Source organism: Zalophus californianus, chromosome 7, assembly GCF_009762305.2.
Source record: "Zalophus californianus isolate mZalCal1 chromosome 7, mZalCal1.pri.v2, whole genome shotgun sequence".
NCBI lineage: Eukaryota > Metazoa > Chordata > Mammalia > Carnivora > Otariidae > Zalophus > Zalophus californianus.
In genome coordinates, this window is record NC_045601.1 from 116,745,347 (window position 1) to 116,765,622 (window position 20,276).

Genomic DNA, 20,276 nt, shown 5'->3' on the forward strand with positions numbered 1-20,276 from the left:
GAGGGAAATCGAGGCTGGCAAGTGACGGGCCTGAGATTAGAACTCAAGATTTGCTGAGGAACCAAGTTCTTTCCTCCATTCCCTACGGGAGCATTTTAACCAGCAATTAAATAAACCTTATTTCTGGGTAATTACTAAATATATATGTATATGTGTGTCTGCAGATATACACTTGTAATTTTTTTTATCAGATAATGTTCCTGTTCCCTAGCCTCTTTACTCATTCGGATTAAGGGGAGCAGTGGTGAGGGGAGAGCGAGATTGGGTAAGCTTGGCCAGTGCACAACCCCTGCTCCAAAACAGAATAAATCTCATCTCTGGGTGGGAGAATGATACTCTGGAGGAGACTCTGGCTTCAGGCAGGGATATAGTTTCTCCCAGGCTGTCAGCTTCCTGTCAAAAAGCAGGACCCTGCTTGTCCGCCTGGAGGTCCCAGCTTAGGAAAGTCAGCACAGCGATAAAAGAACAATCTCCGTTTATTAAACATGATTTTTCTGTTTCACCACACACTCCAGAAAAAAAGGAAATGGGGCTGGGAGTGGAGAAAAAGGGATAGTGGTGGAGGACAGAGAAGGCCGGGAGTAGGGTGGGATAGGGTAGGGAGGGATAACGAGAAAACAAAATAAAACAGGTAGGAAGAGCATCTCCCTACCCTTAGGGTGGTGGAGGGGGAGGGAAGCGTGGGGGGGGAGGGGGCCAGGAAGCTCTGTACAGAGGGGTTGCCCCCAGCCCACACACACACACCCCCGATATGTACAGTACAAACCCCAGATAATTACAACAGCCAAAGAGAGGAGGAAAGGGGGTCCAGGGGCAGGGTCTGAGGTTGGGAAAGCAAGGAAAGGGCACAGGGATAAAATTTCACATATTTACAACTTTTATATAAGTATAAATTTGGCCCCGGCTGGGTGTATGTGTGTAGGGGGATGGGACTGAAGAGGAACTGTCCATACAAAAGAAAGAAGGGTGAAGTCTGGAAAGAGTCTCAATACCAAACGCAAGAAGGGATGAGGGGGCAAGGCTGGGTAGGGGACAGCAGTCAGGGAAAAGGGGGTGCCAAGGAGGGGCTTCTCCCCTCCCATGACCTACCCACCCTAAACCCCATCCATCCTACCTCCCCTATCCCGCCAGAGAGCTATGTACAGAGAAACACCGAAAAATTGTGGAGCTGGCGGGAGGGAGGGAGGTGGAGGGAGATTGGGGAGGGGGGAGGATGAGAGGGAAGCCCAGCCCTGTCCTACCTCCCCCGGGGGGACAGAGTCATGGAAGGGGGCCCCCAACACCCCTCCTCCAACACAGGTCCCCCCACCCTGGGGGAGAGAGACATGGCTTTTCCTAGAGTAAGTTCCCCCCTCCCCCTGGGAGTAGAGACCAAGAAGAGAGAGGGGAGGGGCGAAGGGGACTGTGTGTGTCAGGGTAGGGCAGATCAACTGGTCTGTCCTCCCTAACACACACACCCTCCTAGACCCTAACCCCTCACCCTAACCTCAATTCCACCCCACCCAACACACTGGGGGAGGGGGGGGCATAAGCCCCCTCACCCCGCTCTGGGACCAGCCAAGAGCAGATCAGGTGTGGGAGGAAGGGGAGACGACTCCCGTTCCCCCCTTGCCGCCCCCTCCCTGCCCCGGTGGCCCCTCCACCCCATCTGGGTTCTGGGTGGGGAGGGAGTAAATTTAAGAGTAGTAGGAGAAGGAGTTTGTGCGTGCTGAGCCCCCCCAGACGCTCCTGAGAAATCAAGGGGTAACAGGGCCCCCTCACCTGGGGTCCCCTCCCCATAACAAGGGGGACAGGGGAGGTCAAATGGGGCGGTGGAGGGGAGTTAGATTGTCAGCTCTGGTTACTGCTAAAAAATCACCCTGAAGTTGAAAGTTTGGAGGTGCCACACCCCCAGGGTGGGGGTGAGGGTCTGTCCCCCAGTGCTCAGGGGAACGATGAGGCAGAGGATGGGGATAGCACCCCAGAGTGAAGGGGTCTGTGTGGGGTAGGTGGTGTCCTGGGGCAAGGGTCCCTGGGGGCCACAGGGGGCAGCACCCCAACAGGAAGGAAAAGGGGACAGCTAAGGGTCCGCACTCTTCCCCCCTGGAAATGGTGCAGTGGGGGTGGGGGATTGGTGCCCCCCAAGGAGGCATTCAGGGAGGCAATCCCGCTGTCCCTCGGCGACATCCAGTCCTGGTGGTGGGTGCTATTCCAGGGTGGGGTGCATGGGGAGGGAGAAGGTCTGTGAGGCTGGGTGGGCTAGTGGTCTGCGGTGTTTCGGAACTCGCCGTTCTCGGTGATCTGCAGCCGGGGTGGGGGGGGCGGTGCTGGGGGGGCCAGGCCGTTCCAAGGTGGGGCCAGCGTCACACGCGGGTTTGTTGGACCCAAGGGGGGAAGCTGCCTCTCCTGCAAGACACCAAAGAGGAGAGCGCGGACTTATTGAGACGCTTCGCGGGGGCCTGGGTGTTAGCCCCCTTAGCCATGGCCCCCCCACCATAACCAGCCCACTCCATAAACCATGTCCCCCTCCCTGCCCCCAGGACAACCCCCCACCCCCATCCTCCTATTTTTTTCTCACCTGCAGTAGAAGTTACATCTTCTGGGATCAGGGAGAAGAGAATCTCACCCCCTGACTCCTAACAGGCCTTCAACCCAGGGAGCCATACCAGGAAACCAGTTCAAAAGAAACAAGTTCCTATCTCACCCCCCGCCTAACCCCCTGTACCTTCCCCTACCCAGCCGCCCTCCTCCTCGTGGAACCCCCTCCCAGCCCACCCCCAATCCAAGGTAGGAACTTTGTGTTGAGGGAACAAGGGGAGGCAGTACAGCAAAACCTCATTAATCCAAACCCCCATGGATTTGGACTTTTTTCATAATTTGAACAAAAACTGGGCTTGCATTTTCCTTTAGCTCTGAAGAAAGGGTGTGCTAAGCAAATTAATAGTGGAAACGTGTCTGTAGGAGGGTACCAGCCAACAGACTTTGGAATCCTATCTGTTCATTAACGTGTGCTCCCTGAGGGCCTCCAGTGGAAAAGCCTTGTTCATCGAGTCCTACTTACTGTATGTATTTTGAAGACATGCATTTCATTAAATAGACACTGCCGTTCAGTTTTGTCACTTGTTCAGAGTGGTCATCTTCTCGAATATAACTTTCCAAATTCGAGAGGTTTAACTGTACTGGGGCGTGGGGGGCGAGAGATTCAGGGAAGTGATGGGGGACGGTAAAAACATTGGGGGAGGGCTGCCTCTCTCGTGCTAAGGGCAGAAATGACTAGGAGCGTCTGCAGAGGCACAGCATGCCCCCATCTCTGTGTCCCCAGGAAGCAGAACTGCTTCATTCCTTTCCACCCCCATGTTCCTTTCAATCCCTCGCCTTGGGATCCCTGTTAGATGGAGAGGGGTACCAGACCCTACTCCCACCCCTGGACCAGCTAGCTCCTGCCTCCTGCCCTCAACTCTGGCTTCTGTTCCTCTGCTGGGAGAGAAGGAAGCCACCTGTACTACACTTCTGGTCGCTCACTTGGTGTTTTAAAATACAGGCACAAAATTAATTTTTTAAGCCGATGAATGACTGCATTGCAGAGGGACCAATACCTAAAAGTGATTTAGAAAGTGTCCAAATTATTTCTCAGGCCACTGGGCATTTAGGCCCATTATGTGTAACCATATCTCTGTGGGATACAAAAACATTCCAAGTAGAGGCTCCCGGATCAGTTCTCCCTTCCAAATCGAAGAGCTCACCTCTCAGAAGATCACCAAAACCCCAGCCTTAAGCAAAGCCTCCCCCTTAGCTTGCTGAGCATCTCGCACACTTTCCCCAAGTCAGTGAGAGAGAGGAAATTACGTATGGTAGGGGATCCTGAGTATGGCAGGAGAGCAGGGGAAGGGAACCTCAGATTCCCTCCTCTCTGCTTGTCTGCTGGCAACAGAACATAGGCATGCCCCCTACACCCCCATGGACCCAAATTTAGAAAGTAGATAAATGAGGGTACCATTATTCATTTCACAAAAGAATTCACTGCAGGAGTCCTTTAAATGGTGAGGTCCCCTGGTGCCTTTTAGCATCTGTTTACAGATCACTAACTACTTTGACAGAGAGGCTGGGCAAGCAGAGAGTTAAAATTACAGTGTGAGGAGCCACTGCCCACTGCAGATCAGTCCCACAGAAAAGCACCTCAGAAATGATGTCAGTGGCTGACAGGTTCCCATTTACTGGTTTTTGGGTAGGACTGTGCGTCCGGCAAGGCCACTGGGTGGCAGGAGAGGGGGAGTGAGCTCTGACAAGAAGAATAGATTATTTAACATGCTGTTCCTGGCATCTCTGCCTGGGAATCCACATGGCTACTGAGCCCATGATCTTATCTAGGAAGACAGCTCACCCCACTTCCAACTCCCACGCCACATGGGCCAGTCTGCATCCTAACATCTGTCAAGGCTCTTTTTTTTGTTTCTTCTTGTTCCACTCACCCTGCCTAATGTCCTGACATCCTGAACAGCTTCTTTCCAGTGCCCCTTCCCAAAGTCTTCCTGAGTTAGCTTACCCATAATTCCCACCCAGTGGGGCCCAATAGGAGCTGCAGATGCCTTCTACTTCAGATGTAAGGGAAGAGGAAGAGAGGAACAGGTGAGGGGTGGAAGGAGGCGTGGAGAACCAAGGTTAGGGAAGGAAGAGGAAACCCCCACCTACCTGCTGCAGTCAGCACAGTCCCTCTAGCCAGGGTCCCCCAACCCATCATCATGGCCACCCCTTAACAAGGCCCACCCCCAACGTCCCAACTCCCAAGGACGCTCTGGTGAAATGGGGGGTGACAGACATACACTGGAGAGGCAGAGGAAGAGGACTGAGAGGAGGCTGGGCAGTGGGTTCTATCGAAGGAGATGTGGGGATGTGCTGGGCCTGTCCAGGGTAAAATGCTTGGTGTTGGCAGGGTGTCACTGAACAGTTCCGGGAGCAGCAGGAAGTGCTCTCTCTGGGCAGCAGCTTGGAAATGGGTCTGTGCAGGAGGTGTCAGGAGGGTAGGGTCTGTGGAGGTTCTCGGGTGTGGAGAGAAGCAATGGGGGGGGCGGTGGGGAGAGGCTCCAGAGAGTCGGAGGGGAGTGGGCTTCACGACCAACCTGCAGTGGTCCGGAGTCACCTCCCCCTGTGTCCTCCGCCCGTAGTCAAAGCGGAACCAGGAGAATTACCTGATGAGGAGCTGCAGGGGGAGAGAGTGGGGTCATGGGGTCAGGAGCCTTAGCAGTAGTGGTGGGGAAGCCTGGCGGTCAGAGCAGAGGAAGGAGGAGCGTGGGTGGGAAAGTGAGCAGAATTGGGGAGAGCAAGGGGTAAGGGTGCAGGAGGGAGGTCTCAAAAGCTGGCTGAGAAGAGAGGGAGGGCAGCAGGGAGCTGGAGAGCTGGACAGGTGTGAAGAACAGAGGCACAGGCCAGAGGCCTTCACTGGATTTAAATACTGAGGGAAGGAGAGTTTATGGGGTGGGAGGGGCCTTCAAGAGCTAAAGAGTCAGAAGAGGAAGCTATTCAGAAGCTGCCCAGGAAACAGGAAAATTGGGAAGCCAAGAGAATAGAGGTGATGGGGGCCATCCAGAGCCTGAGAAGCTGGAACTCATACTCTATTCCAGCAAACTACAGCCTCTAGCCCTTCTGGCTCAAGGAGAGCTCAGAGGAAGCTGAACTCCCTGATGTGAACAGGAGCAGGCACAAGATGGGGCAGGGGTGCCGGGAACTGGGTGGGGTCCGGGGGCAGAGAGACTGAGGTTCTGGTGGATGTTCCAAGACCCAGACAGGAGTGGGAAAGACGGGGCAGGAAGGCACAGGGGTGGGGCTGACACTGCCAGGAGTGACAAAGGCACAGACGATGGGATGAAGATGGGGTCACTGGGGGGGCTGCCAGGAGCAGCCAGTGGACAAACGGAGGACAGTGGGAGACAGATGGAGATGGGGCTGGGTGGCTGGTGCAGTGAGTGCACGAAGGACAGTGGGATGGATGGGGATGGGACACGGAGAAGATAAATGACATTGTAATTTCCACCTGAGCGTCGAGCAGCCTCTTCTTGGGTTCGGGCAGTGGCTCAGGCATGGCGGGGTGGTCCCGGCGCAGCTCCTCCTCCACCAGCATCAGCCTGAAGGGACGGGCTTCAGTGGGGTTAGTGGCGGGCACGGGCTTGGAGCCTGCCAGTGGAACTCCTGACCCTGGGGAACCCCTGTAGCTCTCTGGAAAAGCCTCAGGCATCCTTCTCCTCTGCCCTCAGAATCCTTCCATTGTTACGACCCAAAAGACTCCCTGTGTTAACCTTCCTCTCAGGGACCCTCACATTTCCCTGCTAAGGACCACTTTCTGGGCCTCAAAGACCTCTACCGCCCAGACACCCCCTAAGCCCTACATCTTCCCATTCAGGACTGTGCCCTCCCACAGCCCCTCTGTGGCTTAAGGCCTGGCTTCCACGTCCCATTCTACCTGACTGAACCTAGGATACCTCCAGTGCCTCCAGTGGGATGCCCCCTAGCCCAAGAGGGGTCTCTACAGTCGTCATTCCCACCACGTCCCTGCCTTTGATGAAAATTCTCAAGGTGATTTCTCAGCAAGGATATCCATTAGAGCAGGGTTTCAAAATAAGTTTCAAGTCAAGCCTTTTTCTTCTAATTAATCTTACTCAAAGCTACATTCAGAGTGGACCAAAACGGGACTGGCTCTGGTTAGAGTGGGGCCTGGGGTCCCATCCACTTCTCAGGACAGCTGACCCCCTTGCTGAGACACCTTCTTTGGAGGCCAAGGCTTGGCAGAGCAGGTGAAAATGTTCACACGCTAAAAGAAGGGTCATTCACTTTCTAACAGAACATCTTTTGAGGACTGGAGAGGGTTTACCGAGGATAGGGATGGCCAGGGGCTACTCTGGCTAGGGAATCTCTGCTTGGGTTTGGGGAGAACATCACAGGCTGGATTGAGGATAACCAGTGGGGAGTCCCAGCCTAGGCTGGGGCCAGACACATAGTGATGGACAGTAACAGGCACATTTTCCAAGGGCTTCAGAAGTTACTCTATCAGGAGAGAACATTTATGCACTAAGCAAGAAGTTTCTCCCCATTTGGTGATTGGTGAGTGAGTGGCAATCTCTGGGAGCAGGGTCATGGGCTTTCCTCATGGTGTCCTGAGTTTGGGGCTGGAGGCTGGAGGGGAAGCTCACTGGCTCTCTTCAGCCTCAGGCTCTCCCTTGCTACCCCTCCCCAGGCCGCCCCTCACCTGCCAATGATGCTTTTGATCTGCGAATCCTTCTCCACCTGTTGCTGCCTTAGCCTCTTCTCACTCTGCTCCAGTCGGGCCTGATACTGCATCAAGATTTTGCTGGTCTGCTCTTCCTGGGACAGCAGCCTCCGCTCATACTCTTCTAGCTTCCGGTTGGACATGTGCAGCCGCTCCTTCAGTGAGTGGATCTCCTCCTCATACTCCTTCACCTGCCCGCCGGGCACACGACCCCGCACTGTGAGGGGTGCCTCACCCCAACCGCACCACCCAGTCTCTGTCCTTGACTACCATGCAGCCACTGCATGGTGAGGGACATCCCAACTGCCTTCTGCAGCCCTTTCCCTGCCTGCTGATCATACCAGACACGGTGGCATTTGACGTTCTCTGGAGCTAACTAAGGCTCCTTTAAAATGGACCAAGGTCATATGCTCCCATACCCTGAGAAGTATATACCTGCCCTCACATGTAAATCTGGACACATGAGGACCCACATAAGAACCTAGACAGACTCAAGGACACACCTTGAGTGACTGTACCCAGAAATGAAAGATTAAGGTGATTCCTCAATCCAACCAGATCACCTGGGGAAGACCCAGCAAGAAAAGACATTGGATAAGGAGAGGCTCCGTGGGATCACGGGTCTGGGCTTCAAACTAGTCCAGGCTAAGAATGTCAGACTGCCTCTCTGTTGATAATGATCCCGGAATTCTGGGGCTAGAAGGGCACAAGAGAGTCATTTTACCTGCCTATTGGCTCTAGAGTCTAGAGCTGTGTGCTATCCAATACAGTAGCCACTAGCTATGTGTGGCTATTTAAAATGTAAATAAAACTAAACATTTAATTCCTCAATTGCATCAGCCACATGTGGCCAGTGGTTATCATACCGGACAATGTAGATCATAGAACATTTCTCATTACTGCAGAAAATTCTACTGGACGGTCCTAGTCTAGAGCTTTCCTCAACAAAAATAGCTCATCTGAGCCATAGAACAGAAAAAATGATTTGAGAGAGTATTTGCTCATTCTCCAAAGAGAATACATACATAATCAACCCCATTCTAGACACAAAAGAGAGATGTTATTTATTACCTAAGCTGGCTATCTTGGGGCATTAGGGCCTAATTCTCTCAGGGAACTTGCTAAACCAAGTCCACCTAGGTCAGTCCCAACATTTTCCTATGCCCAAAGACCACAGCTCCCAAGAAACCTGTCTCTGCTCCCCCCAAGTTGGGGTCCTACAGTCTTTACATTAAGCTAATCCTACAGCCACCCTCTTCTTCAGAGTCCTTGGAGCGACAGCTTCCCCAAGGAGCTTTCTGCTAAGTTATCTGTGTGTGCCCCTGAGCTCTTGCTGTCTTTTGCTCTGGGTCACCACCAGCTGAGAGTCTGGTCTTTCCACACACGGGCCAATACACACCACTTTTCCAACACCGACCCTCTGTCACCTATGCCGGTGGGACGATGACTGGGTAAGCTAGACATAATTTGTAGTACAACTGCAACCCCTCTGCCCACCACCCAATGTAGCAGCTCACACTGCTGGTAGGGCAGCCCTCCCTTTCCTGAGTAGTCATAGGAGCCAGGGCTTATGTTCTCCCTGGGGAGGAACACGGAAATAAGCTTTAACATAGAATATTTCTCCACAAACTGTCTATGATGCATAGAAGCCACAAAATAAAGTTGGAAGTTGGCTTTCCAACAGACTGTGTGCCCAGCCTCCCCTAGAAAATTGAAGCCTTCTCAAGAAAGGGGATCAGGTCTTTGTCTCTTCTTCTTTCTACTGTAACTACCTGACCCCCAGTGCTTCCCTGAAAAGCGTCTAGAGGCTTCCCCTGTGGGTAACAGGAAGGTCAGGGGCCCGGCGTACCCTGTCCAGTCGGCTCTCATCCATCGACTTAGAGTACTCCTTGAGCTTGTACTCTTCTCGCTCGATGTGGGCACTCTCGATGTCAGCTGACAGGTGAGGCATGTTGGAGACCCAGGCCACCGTCCGCTCGGAGGCTGGCATGGTGGGGTTCAGCGTGGATGGCGCCTGAGAATGCTGGGATGGGGCAGGGTGGAGGTGAAGAGAGAGGAAAGGTGGGAAAAGGCAGGATGCATTTAGGAGGAGAGAGTGCTGCCAAAGGAGATGACCATCCCAGTCTTGTTCCCCTGCTCTAGTGTTGATGCCCTTGTGAATGCTGTTTATTCGTCATGTCTCCCCTCTGGAGAGGCGAGCTCCACCAGGGCAGGGTTTGTGTGGCGTTCACTGTCAACCCCACAGTGCCTACAACAGGACATGGCCCGTAGCAGGGACTCTATACAATTTGTTTAATGAATGAAAGGAGGTGAGAACACTGTAACTTCAGACCCCCGACTATGCTGCCCCCACCTCCCCAACCCACTTCTTCCTTCCCTCCCTGTTCCTCACCCATTTGGCCTTCCTCCCACCCTCACGTACCTGCTTGGTGATGGAGGGCTTGAGCCCCCCACCCCCTCCGCCACCGCTGCCCCCGCTGCCCCCAATGCTGCCCTCTTTGCTGAGGCTCTGTTGCCGCGGACGGGCAGGGCCATAGCTTGGCTCCGGTGACTGCAACAGATTCCCACTGGATGGCCGGGGTTTCTGGGCAGCGCTGACCGTCAACTGCTGAGACTTGCCCCTCTGCAATGGAGGCGGTTGGCCCCCGCCACCCCCACCACTGCCCCCACCGCCGCTCCCACCTCCAGGCCCTGAGGGGGCAGGCCTCTGGGGACCAATGGTGATCTGGGGAGGGGACAGCATGTGCTGCAGGTTGTCCTGGAGTGAGAGCTGCCGACGGGTGAAGTCAGTGCCAGAGGGTCCAAACTCATCACTGTAGCTGTGGCTGTGAAGGATGGAAGCGGCAGGGGGCTTGGGGACCCCTGAGGAGAGGTCCTCGCTCTTGCTATAGCCATGGAATGGGGCAAAGGTGTCCCCGGGAGGCTCTCCACCTCGGTGGTGGTGATGGTGGTGATGGTGGTGATGGGAGGAAGGTGGGCCGTGACCACCACCCCCTCCGTGGCCCCCTGGGGGGCCTGGCCCATCAGCAGCCATGTGGAAGAGAGGGTTCTGGAAGGAGAGGGGGATGCGCAGTTGCTGGGCAGGGACACCATCCGTGGTGACACCCATCTGGCTGAGGCGCATGCCAGCCGCTGTAATGGACGAGCCACTCCCCTGGGAGAGGCGTCCAGCGGGCGCAGGCCGCAGCCCCAAGGCTGCAGTCAGGGAAGCCTGGCTTGAGTGCAGCAGGTCCCCAACGGCCGCCAGGTTGGACACACTGCTACTGTTGAGGCGGCCGCCGGGCCCGTCGCCCTGCAAATCCAGCATGGAGACGCTCTTGTTGACACTCAGCATCTTCTGCTCTGGCTCTGTGATGTCCGAGCTGCTTGTGCAGTATGCTGGCGAGGAACGGGCCAGGGGTGGACGGCTTACATAGAACAGGTCTTTACCCCCACCAGGGGGTGGCGGGGGTGGCTTTTCCTTGGTTGGGGAGGGGAGGCGAGCCATGTCCATAGAGCTGCAGGAAGGGAAAGGGGCATACGAGCAGGAGGTGAGGCCACGGCCACTGGCAACTGAGCCTGCTGTGGTCTGGCACAGGCCTTGGGGTGAGAAGTGGGACCCGCAGGGAAGGGCGGGAGCCAGCGGTGGCAGCTCTGGAGAGGGCCGGCAGGGAGCATGGGAGGGGGTACATGGGAAAAAGGAAAGGAAAAGGCCCCTCCAGGAAGGGAGTGAGGCCTACAGGAGGGGAAATGGGGGCACCAAGAGGAGGGATGAGGGGCAGGTCCGGGCAGATATGGAGGAGATGAGGGTGCATGGAGGAGAAGAGGCGAGGAGGAAGGTGAAGGCCACTGGAGTGGGGTGGGGGGAGCAGAGAGGAGAGGAGAGGGGGGGCGGGGGAGGGGAGAGCCCCTCACCTGTTGAGGCCTCGAGCCATGAAGGACTGTAGGTCGATGGAGCTGGAGAGAGATGGGAAGAGGGGCGAGCACAGACAGACAGAAGGAGAGAGGTGGGCAGAAGGCGTGGACGCATGGAACGAGAGGCGGGAATGGTGGAATGGGTATGGCATCATGGAGGGAGACCGGGGCGGAGGGACAAGCAGGGCGGTCAGCAGGACAAGCAGCAGCTGAGGCCGCCACATTGGAATGGATGTTGGGGCTCAGGAGGCCCTGCCAGGGTCCCCATGTTACTTCTCCAGTGCTGAATCGTGACTGAGGTCTGCTCAGTTCTGGTGGGGGGCTGGAATTGTGCTTATTTCCCAACCCGTACAGACGGTTCAATGTTTGGATACTACACGGCTGATCCAACATGTCTGGCGGCACCTCGGCTCTGGGACAGGCATGGGCAGGCAGGGGGACTAGGCAAATCAGAGCTAGCAGCAGGAAGCCCCAGGCTTACAACAAGCTGGAGCCAGAGGAGCCCCCGCACTCTTCCCAGGGCTGGGAGATTCCTGCTCCCTCTGGCCTTAAAGGGCTCTCCGCCTAACCTGTCTCCTTACCATTTTCTCTGAGAGCCTGACTCTTTTTCCTTTTTTCAAGCCCTAGAGAGATGCACTGGGGCCCAGTGAAGCGTATCCAGAACAGAAAAGTAGGGGCTCCTGGGGCACAGGTGTGGGGGTCCCAGGTACTCACCTGTTGAGGTCCCGCATCATGTAGCCCTGCATCTCGGCCGATGGGCCCCGCAGCACCACAGGCTGAGGCCGGGGCCGCTCACTCTGACGGCTTGGCTGCCTTTGGATGTTGGGGTTCCTCAGAGCTGTGCTGATGTCATTGAGGAGCCGGGGCAGTGGGCCCAGCTTCAGGAGGGCTTCCTGGAAGGATGAGGCTGTTACCTGGGGGCTAAGCACCCAGCTCTAAGAGGGCCCCAGAGGGTGCGGGGTGGGGGGAAGGATGTCTGAACTGGGGGAGTGGTAGAGACACATCTGGGGACAGGGAGGGGAGAAAAATCTGTGCAGGGGGTGGTCTGAGAGAGCCTCTGGAGACATCTGGGGAGGGGGCAGAGGGGCATCTGCTGACCTTACTGAGCTGGGGCAGCACCTCCCAGAGCAGGGCATGGAGTGTGGAGAGCTCTCGGCCCAAGTCGATGTAACCCTCAAAGCTACTACTGTTGGTCAGCGTGTCCAGGTTGGAGATCTCATACAGGAACTGCTGCATGGAACCCCACTCCAGCTCCAGAAACTCATTCATGAATCCCAGAAAGTCCTCCTTTGAGGTAAACCTGGCCAAGGCATCCAGAAGGTAGAGGTTACACACAAGAAGGCCTCACTCCCACCCGTCTCAGGGTCTCTGGGGGATTCGGGAGACCCTTCCTGCCCACCCCCAGCCCGACTCTACCCCTGCCTGAGGCTTCCCTCACTTGGAAAAGTTGGCCAGGTTTTGGATGACCTTGGCGATGAGGGTTAGGGTTCGTGAGGTCTGCTCATCTGGGTACTCCTGCATGAGCCCAAAGAGACTGGGCGACATAATGGCTGGGCAGAGGAAGCGCAAGAAGAGCGAGGCGCTGATCAGCCTGTCAGCGATGTCCTCCCGGCCCCGCTCTGCGCAGCGCAGTCGCCAAGATGCAAACACCTCCTTCAGCTCCCTCGGGAACACGCTGAGGGGAAGGGGTGGGGAGACAGAGAGAGAGAGAAAGAAAGAGAGAGACCGGGACTGAGCCCCAGAGACCCTCAGCTTCCAGGGAACATGCTGAGGGGGGTGGTAGGAGGTGAGGGTGTGGAAACAGAGTCGGGGAGAGACAGGGAGGGAGGGACTGCAGCAAGAAGACAGGAGGCTGCTGGAAGAAGAGGCCTATGGCCGAGGGAACAGACAGATCAGGGAGAGAGAAATGGAGGGGGAGAGAGGGTGAGGGGAGAGAGACATGCGGGAGAGGAATGGAGGGTGTATGAGAGAGACAAGGAGAGGAGTAGAAGAAAAACAGACACCAGGGAGAGACAGAGATGGGAGAGAGATGGAGGGTCACTTGAGGTACAGGGAGCTCGGACCCCCCAACTCTTCTGGATTCCAGGGAAATGGGGATGGAGGTGCCCCTGCGTGATCCCCACTCCCTGCAATGGCTCAGCGCTCACTCCCCCACCTCCCCGTTCCACTTCAGTGTCCCATTGACACCTTAAACTCTGACTCGTGTAGTGTAAAACAGAGCTCACCATCGCCCCCACACCTCCAACGAGCTCCTCCTCCTGACTTCCCTGGTTCTGTCAATGAGGCCACAGGTCTCAAACACCAGCCTCATGGCCTCTTGAATCATCCTTGACTCCCCACAGACAAGCTCCCTTCTTCCCAGTCAGTTGACAACTCCAGCTGATCCCTTCCTCAGAGGGGCCTTCACAGTGGGCCCCCGTTCCCCTCCCTGCCACCGTCCTGATCCACATGTCATCCAACAGCAATCACCTCCAACTAGCCTGCACTTTGCTCTCCCTACTCCAGTCACTCCCCACACTCCACACCACTTAAGGATTAATCTCAATCATGATACCTCTTGGCACCAGCACCACTAATGGCATCCCATGACCTACCGGCGAACTCAATCTCCTTAGCCTGGCAGCTGAGGACTTCCAGATTCTAACTCCAAACCCCCTGTCCGGACCTCTTCTTCCACTCTCCATTATGAGCCACGGGTTCCATTAAACCTGAGCTAACTGCTGGCCCCGGAAAGCTCCCGGGCCGCTCACCTTCACACATGTGCCCATCCCACAGCCTTCTCCTGCAACGTCTCCTTTGCCCACCATATCCACGTATCAGAACCCAACCCAGTCTTCAAAGCCCAGCCCCAGGGGACACCTCCTCCATGAAGCCTTCCCTGCTTATCCCAATCAAAGCTCTGCCTTCTCTGACCTCATGTTTCCTGGGGGAACCCTCACTTGGCACTTCACACACACTACAGCTGTCCTGTGGCTTTCCGTGTTATCTACTCTGTCCCTATTCATTCTGGGTGAGGCCCTCTCAGGGCAGAGCCAGGCCTCATTCTTCTCTGCTTTACAGCCCCCAGCACACCACTTTGCCCATAACCAGTACTCAGTCCTCTTTGCGGATGGACAGATGGATGAACAGATGAACACACGACCCCAGCCCTGGCCCCCACCCAGCGTTCCCAGTCTCACCAGTGGGAGTTGACCACCTTGCACAGGGCCAACTCACAGCACATCCGCAGGTTGGCCTGGTGCTCTGCCAGGCTGGACGCCGTGCACTTGATGGGGTCCACCTCGCAGTTCTCCTCAGACTCATACAGAGCACGGATGAATTCCCCTGGGGTGGGGGCACAACAGAGGGTGGTCACACTTGCCAAGAGCAAGGAGGGGGGCTGCCTGGGTTGGGGAATCTCGGAATCCCATGGTTGGAGGCTGGAGTCCGGGGACTCTAGGCTTGGAAGCATCAAGCTGAGGAAGGGTGACTTGGGGTCTGGAGTAGCCAGGTTTAGGGTTGGGATGCACATCTGGTAGGTTTGGGAAGAAGACCTGAGGGTGGGCCATACCAATGGCATCCTTGAGGTATTTCTGACCAATCAGTCTCATGTACTCTTCTATGGCTTTAGTGGCGAGCGTGTTCTCGCGGAATATGAGGTGCTCCCGTTCCATGAACCGGTCCACCTCAGACATGGCCATGTCTGAAAGGAAGTCCTGAGGCCCGGGAAAATCCAAGGGTCAGCCTCTGTACAACCCAAGCTCGTTCTGAAGACAGAGTGCCCTACCCTTGCTATCTCCCCCTCCCCAGCAAGTACCCACTCCCAGTCACCTGTTCCTGAGGGCACAGCGCTCACCTTGGCCTTGCCCGTACTCTGCAGAATGTGAACCAGTGCACTGGCGACCTCCTCCTTGCCCTTCACATTCAGGGCGGGCTCCAGTACTGCACAGAGCATCCGATAATGGTTGGTGACATACTCTGCAAACTCCTTATACAGCTCCATGGGCAGGATACTCATTGTCTGGTAACGCGCCTTCAGCCGCACAGCTGGGCAGCCTCCTTTGCCCTTGCCCCCTGAGCCACTCCCCGAGCCCCCGCCCCCTCCTGAGCCCCCCATGCCCCCGGAGCCCCCGCTGCCCGTCGGCAGGGTGACAGGGTACCACTGCTCTGTGAAGTGGCGCCCAGCAAGGGTGGCCACAGGCACAGTCACCAGGCCGACATAGCCCGCCTTGTCCTTCTTGCGCTTTTTGTCTGAGTCACGGTACAGATGTAGCCGCAGGGCGCGGACAGCCGGCAGGTTGTTAAACTCGAAGTGCTCGCCCCAGAAGACGGTGTCCCCTGAGGCCGAGCGGGGCTTGGAGGTGGTGCGTGCATACAGCATGTCGTCCAGGCAGAGCTCACAGTAGTACCGCTTCTTGGGGGGCAGCTCCCGAGCCTCTATGATCCACAGCTTCAACACGTTGTCCACCCGGCGGCTGTTGTCCTGGGGTGGTGGGGTGGGCACAGTGGATAAAGGGGAAGGGAGAGAGAGACAGAGACACCAAAAGGGGAGAGGCAGTGAGAAAACGAGACAGGGTCTCTAAGACAGCAATCATAAGGCCGAGAAGATGTGTACCGGGTTGAATAGTGTCCCCCCACCTCCAAAATTCATGTCCACTCGGAAACTATGAATGTAGCCTTCATTGAGAAAAGGGTCTTTGCTGATCTACTCATATTAAGATATATTCATCCTGGATTAGAAAATCCAATGCCTCATTTCTCTATGCAGAGGGAGATTTAGAAACCGGAGGCACACAGAGGCAGAAATTGGACAGATGCAGCTATAAGTCAAGGAGCTATCAAGAGGCAAGGAAGAAAAAACGAAAAAAACAAAAAGAGGCAGGGAAGGATTCTTCCTAGAGCTTCAGAGGGAGCAAGGTTCTGCCAGCACCTTCATTTTGGACTTTTGGTCTCCTAAACTGTGGAAGAATAAAGTTCTTTCACTTTAAGTGACCTAATTTGTAGTAATTTGTTATAGCAGCCGTAGACAACTAATACAGATGGTGGCTCATGTATAGAATCAGCATCAGGAAAAATTTCAAAAGCTCAAAGAATAAACCAAAAATAATAAGATGGAATTTGAAGGAGGAGAACTGGGGAGTCCTCCAAAGACAATCAGAGATTGACAGCAAAAACAGAAAAGGCAAGCTGCACAAATATGGGATGGGTGAGGCTATATGCAGAGTTAGTGCAAAAGGGCCTGGGGGATGCAGCGGCCCACAAGGTCCTAGCCAAGCTCAGGGGATGCTGCTGCGTAAAGAGAACACAGTGTTTGGACTCTGCATGGGTCACACTGCATCCAGCCTCTTGGGCCTAGTTCCGGACAATGAAAAACAAGGGGTTCCCCCAGAGGAGGGTTGCCAGGACTCTGAGCTCACTGGAACCTGGGATTCGAGAAGAGCTGACGGGACTGGGAGCATTTCTCCTAGGAAAGAGAAGCCTTGGGAAGAACACAGACTTGTAGAATTTCTGAGCCAGAAGGACTTTAGAGATCATCTAATTGCCATATAAACGCCATTCCCATGGCAAGCAGGGGCTAGGTGTCCAGCTGTCAGGGTGTTGGTGGGGCACTGCTTGCCTACAGGGAAGGCGGATCAATGCGCCAAATCTATGACTTCTATGGTAACAGACCATGAGGCAGAGAGAATGGTAAAAGAAATGGGGACTCCGAGAAAAGTGGGGGTCACCTCCTGCTCATCCAGGTCCCCTCCTCCCCAAGCCTCCCTTCCCTTTAGCTCACCTTGCCCCCTAGGCCCCCAGCTTCCCCTGTGGCTTGACCTTTGCCTTGCCCATGCTGTCTGTGTCTCCTTTACTCCCGATACCTTGTTGGGTTTGACTGCCCGTTGTAGATTCTCGATCCATTTGTCCCTTTCGGCCGCAGAACGACAGGCAAAACATTTTGTTCCTGAAGACGTTGTTACCTGAGAGGGGTGGGGGGTTGAGATGGGGCTCCAGAGGAGAGGTGACTCCTAAGCACCTGACACCCCATCGCCATGTCTTCCTCCCTGGCCTACCCTCCTCTCTCCCAGCCCCAGAGGTTTCTGTTTCCTTACCATCCCCACCTGTGCCACTTTCTCCAGGCCTCCGTGCCCTCACCCTCCATCATTCCTGCCCTCCCCAGCCCACTAGACTCAGTACCTCAAAACAGAACTCCTGGCCCAGGATGGAGCTATGCACTGGCTTGATAATGGAATCTTCATCCAAGTTGAGCTCCAAGGCCTCGGCCGCACTGCTAGGGCTCAGCAAGGACTCATGCGAGTGTGACTCCTTGAAGCTCTGCATCAGCCGGGCCCTGGCAGGGAAGGGTCAGACCACAGGGTCAGGGCCTCACTCTTCTTACACACCCAGGGGCCGGGTCTAGGATAGATACCTGGGGAAAGAGCCTCCTGAACCCCCTTCCCATACAGACACAGACAGAAAGAAAGCTGGCCTATCCTTGGGGAAAGACATGAGCAAAGTGAGAGAAGCCAGAACCCTTTAAGAAGCCCCTACACCACCAATTCACACCTAAGGGGTTGTGAGGACTGGGGACACCTGGAAATATCTCAACCCAGAAACAGATCATGGTAGGGAAAAAAAAAGAGAAGAGGTGGGCCTGGGGCACTTCTAGGTGGGACTTCTAGCTGAAACCAGAGCCTCAACATAAGGGGGGAAAGTGGAAGTAAAGAACCAGAAGTACAAGGATGTTGGTCTGGGCCTGGCACACAGCTAGTACCTAAGAAACATTTAATGATTCAAAGAATGAACGAATCCAAGAAAAGAACAAGTTTTCTCAAAATCAGGAGAAAGAAAGAGGGTAAATCACACAAGAAATAGCGAAAGCTGTGGGCAGCCAAGTGAGAAGGAAGAGCTGGAAAATGGGGCCTGGGGAAGAGGGGGAGGTAGGGCAGGAGGGAGCAGGTGGGGGCAAAGCCAGTGCATAAAGACAGAGGCTGGGAGAAGATGAGGAGGAGCAGCGGGAAAGATGGGCGTGGGAACAGAGATGGGGGGACAAGCAGGGACTGCACCAGACAGCAGAAGGTAAAGGGGGCTGAGGGAACGGATGACGGGCCACACAACACAGAGCGATGGGACAGTGAGCGGCCGGGAGGTGGCTAGGGGAGGAAGAATGGAGAGCAGTAGGAAAGCGGGAGGGGGAGCTCGGGTGTGGGAGCCTCCATGAAGCTATTTATAGCAGCCCCGTCATCTTGGGCTCCTTTGCCGTCAGCACGACGCTCCCCCGGCCCCCCCCCCCGCCCCCGCGGCCAGGAATACCATGCCCTCACCCCCCACCCCCCACCCCCCGCCAGGCCCAAATCCAGCTCTGGTGACATGGGAGGGGGCAGGGGAAGGTGTGACTCACCTATCCCAACCTCCCTACCTGCCCAATCCTGGGGGCGGCCAGACATGGGGGAAAAGGAAGGACAGGGTTCTCCCCGGGGAGTGACTACGTGAGGGGAAACCCAAAGAGGGACCCCAAGAAGCAGACAAGAGAAGCAAATATCGGATCTCCTGCAACGCCAGCCTCAGAGACAGTACCCTCCGAAATTCTCGGAGGGCTTCTTCCTCATACTTCAGTCCATGATTAACCCTAGAGCTTCCCCTCCCTGTTCTGCCAACCTGTATACCTGTCCCAGCCTCCCCTTCCCTCCTCCAGTGGGATCTGCCAGCCCCAGCCCCACTCCAACCTGCTGCCATCCCCTCTCACCCCTTCTCCCTAGGTCACACTGCTCCCGCTCCTACCAGCCCACTGTCCCCTGCCCTGGATTCCTTCAGTGTTCCCTCCAGGCTCCTCTACTCCTTCTCTGTCCTGTACATTTCCTTCAGTCCTGGGCTGGAGCCCATCCTTCTGTTGGCCAGAAGAGTCCCTCCTTGGCCTCACCTTCATTTCCCTTCCTGCCTCTCTGCTTGTCCTCTCCCTGCACCCTGCCCCTCTCCTGCTGCTGCCTCTTCTCCATTCTGTCCCCTGGCCCAAAACATCCCTCAGCCAATCCAGGGCCTTCACTCTCTGCACCCAGATAACCCCCTTCCCTCTAATCTCACCCAAGAACCCCCTATATTGCCGTATATTGCATCCAACTCACCCCACCCACCCCAGCCCCTGTACCTGTCATGGTCAGCACTTCGGAAGCGAGGCAGGATCTGGCGAAAGCTGCTGGTCCGGTCAAGTTTGGGTTGTGACTTCGTGCGTTTGATGGAGCTTTTTAACCTCCGGCTCAGGAAGCCTTGCTGGGGTTGGGGGAGATGGGGATATGGGTGGGTTGGGGCAGGGTAAGTTCTACCTACTCAGCCCTCAGCTGGTAAAGAGTCCCTGGATGAAAGTGGGATGGGGGAAAAGGGAAGTCTCTAGAGGTGAGGAAATGGAGATTGGAGTCCTGCTACCAATTTGTCTTCCTTTGCTCCCAAAGGGTGCTAGCGGGCGCGCACACACACACACACACACACACACACACACACACACACACCCCAGCTCAGAGAAGGTGGGAGGGCTGGTCTGAGAAGCAGGGGGACAGAGCCAAGGAGGGGGAAACCAAAGAGGTGGGGAGAGGCAAGTGCGCGCTCTCTTTCTCTCTCTCTCTCTCTCTCTCTCTCTCCCTCCTGCCCCCTTTCTCAGAATGCTGGGGCTCCAGCTGGGGCTGGAGGGGAGGGGGCCCAGCTGAGCCACATCTGGCCTAACCCTTCACTCACCGAGGGCCGGAAGGGCGCAGCGGGGGCGGCCTCCATGCTGTACTGCTTCCCCCCTGGGACGCTCTTCCTCCTCGAGCGACCCAAGTGGTATTCTGGAGAGGGGAAAAGAGCCAGAAGGGAGGTTGGGAGGGGTCGCTGTTAGCCCAGGTGTCCACTTCTGACCCCAGCCCATTCGCCCACCTCCCTCTGCCCCTCAGCTCCAGCCTCACCTACCCCCCGGAAAGCAGCAGGAAGAGCAGCGGCGGCTGAGAGGCTGGCGGCGGGAAGGAGGGGGTAAAGAACCCGAGCCGGAGCCCCCCGAGGGGGACGGGGTGGGAGGCCTTAGGCCCATGACTGGGACTGGCAGTCAGCAGAAGGGCATGGCTGAGAGGGTCAGTAAAACCCTGGTGATTAAAGGACACCAAAGATCCACGGAAGCTAGGTCCTTGGTGCCCACCCCCCCAGGAAGGGGCTAGCTGGG

At 55.9% G+C, this 20,276-nt stretch overlaps 1 protein-coding gene across 16 annotated transcripts in view; it reads right to left on the reverse strand.

Moving 5' to 3' along the window:
- Window positions 1-469: 469 nt before the first annotated feature.
- The window catches only part of SYNGAP1 (synaptic Ras GTPase activating protein 1), a 31,633-nt gene continuing 11,826 nt past the window's right edge, over window positions 470-20,276 (reverse strand). The window contains exons 4-21 of one of the 16 annotated variants that reach the window (XR_003521285.1): window positions 19,817-19,908; window positions 19,236-19,357; window positions 17,288-17,441; window positions 16,972-17,070; window positions 14,967-15,593; window positions 14,682-14,826; window positions 14,311-14,455; window positions 12,570-12,806; window positions 12,230-12,431; window positions 11,846-12,024; window positions 11,132-11,173; window positions 9,660-10,734; window positions 9,087-9,260; window positions 7,217-7,428; window positions 6,008-6,098; window positions 5,097-5,176; window positions 3,041-3,153; window positions 2,286-2,385 (exon numbers count right to left, since the gene is read on the reverse strand). Coding sequence is in view for 7 of the 16 variants with exons in the window: in XM_027601077.1 (XP_027456878.1) it covers window positions 2,239-2,385; window positions 6,005-6,098; window positions 7,217-7,428; window positions 9,087-9,260; window positions 9,660-10,734; window positions 11,132-11,173; window positions 11,846-12,024; window positions 12,230-12,431; window positions 12,570-12,806; window positions 14,311-14,455; window positions 14,682-14,826; window positions 14,967-15,593; window positions 16,972-17,070; window positions 17,288-17,441; window positions 19,236-19,357; window positions 19,817-19,908 (3,746 nt within the window). In the remaining 9 variants the exon portion in view is untranslated. Of the gene's footprint in view, window positions 2,386-3,040; window positions 3,159-5,096; window positions 5,177-6,004; window positions 6,112-7,216; window positions 7,429-9,086; window positions 9,261-9,659; window positions 10,735-11,131; window positions 11,174-11,845; window positions 12,025-12,229; window positions 12,432-12,569; window positions 12,807-14,310; window positions 14,456-14,681; window positions 14,827-14,966; window positions 15,594-16,971; window positions 17,071-17,287; window positions 17,442-19,235; window positions 19,358-19,816; window positions 19,909-20,276 lie in introns of all 16 variants that reach the window. The other 15 variants (XR_003521284.1, XR_003521281.1, XR_003521280.1 and 12 more) reach the window with 15 other exon arrangements.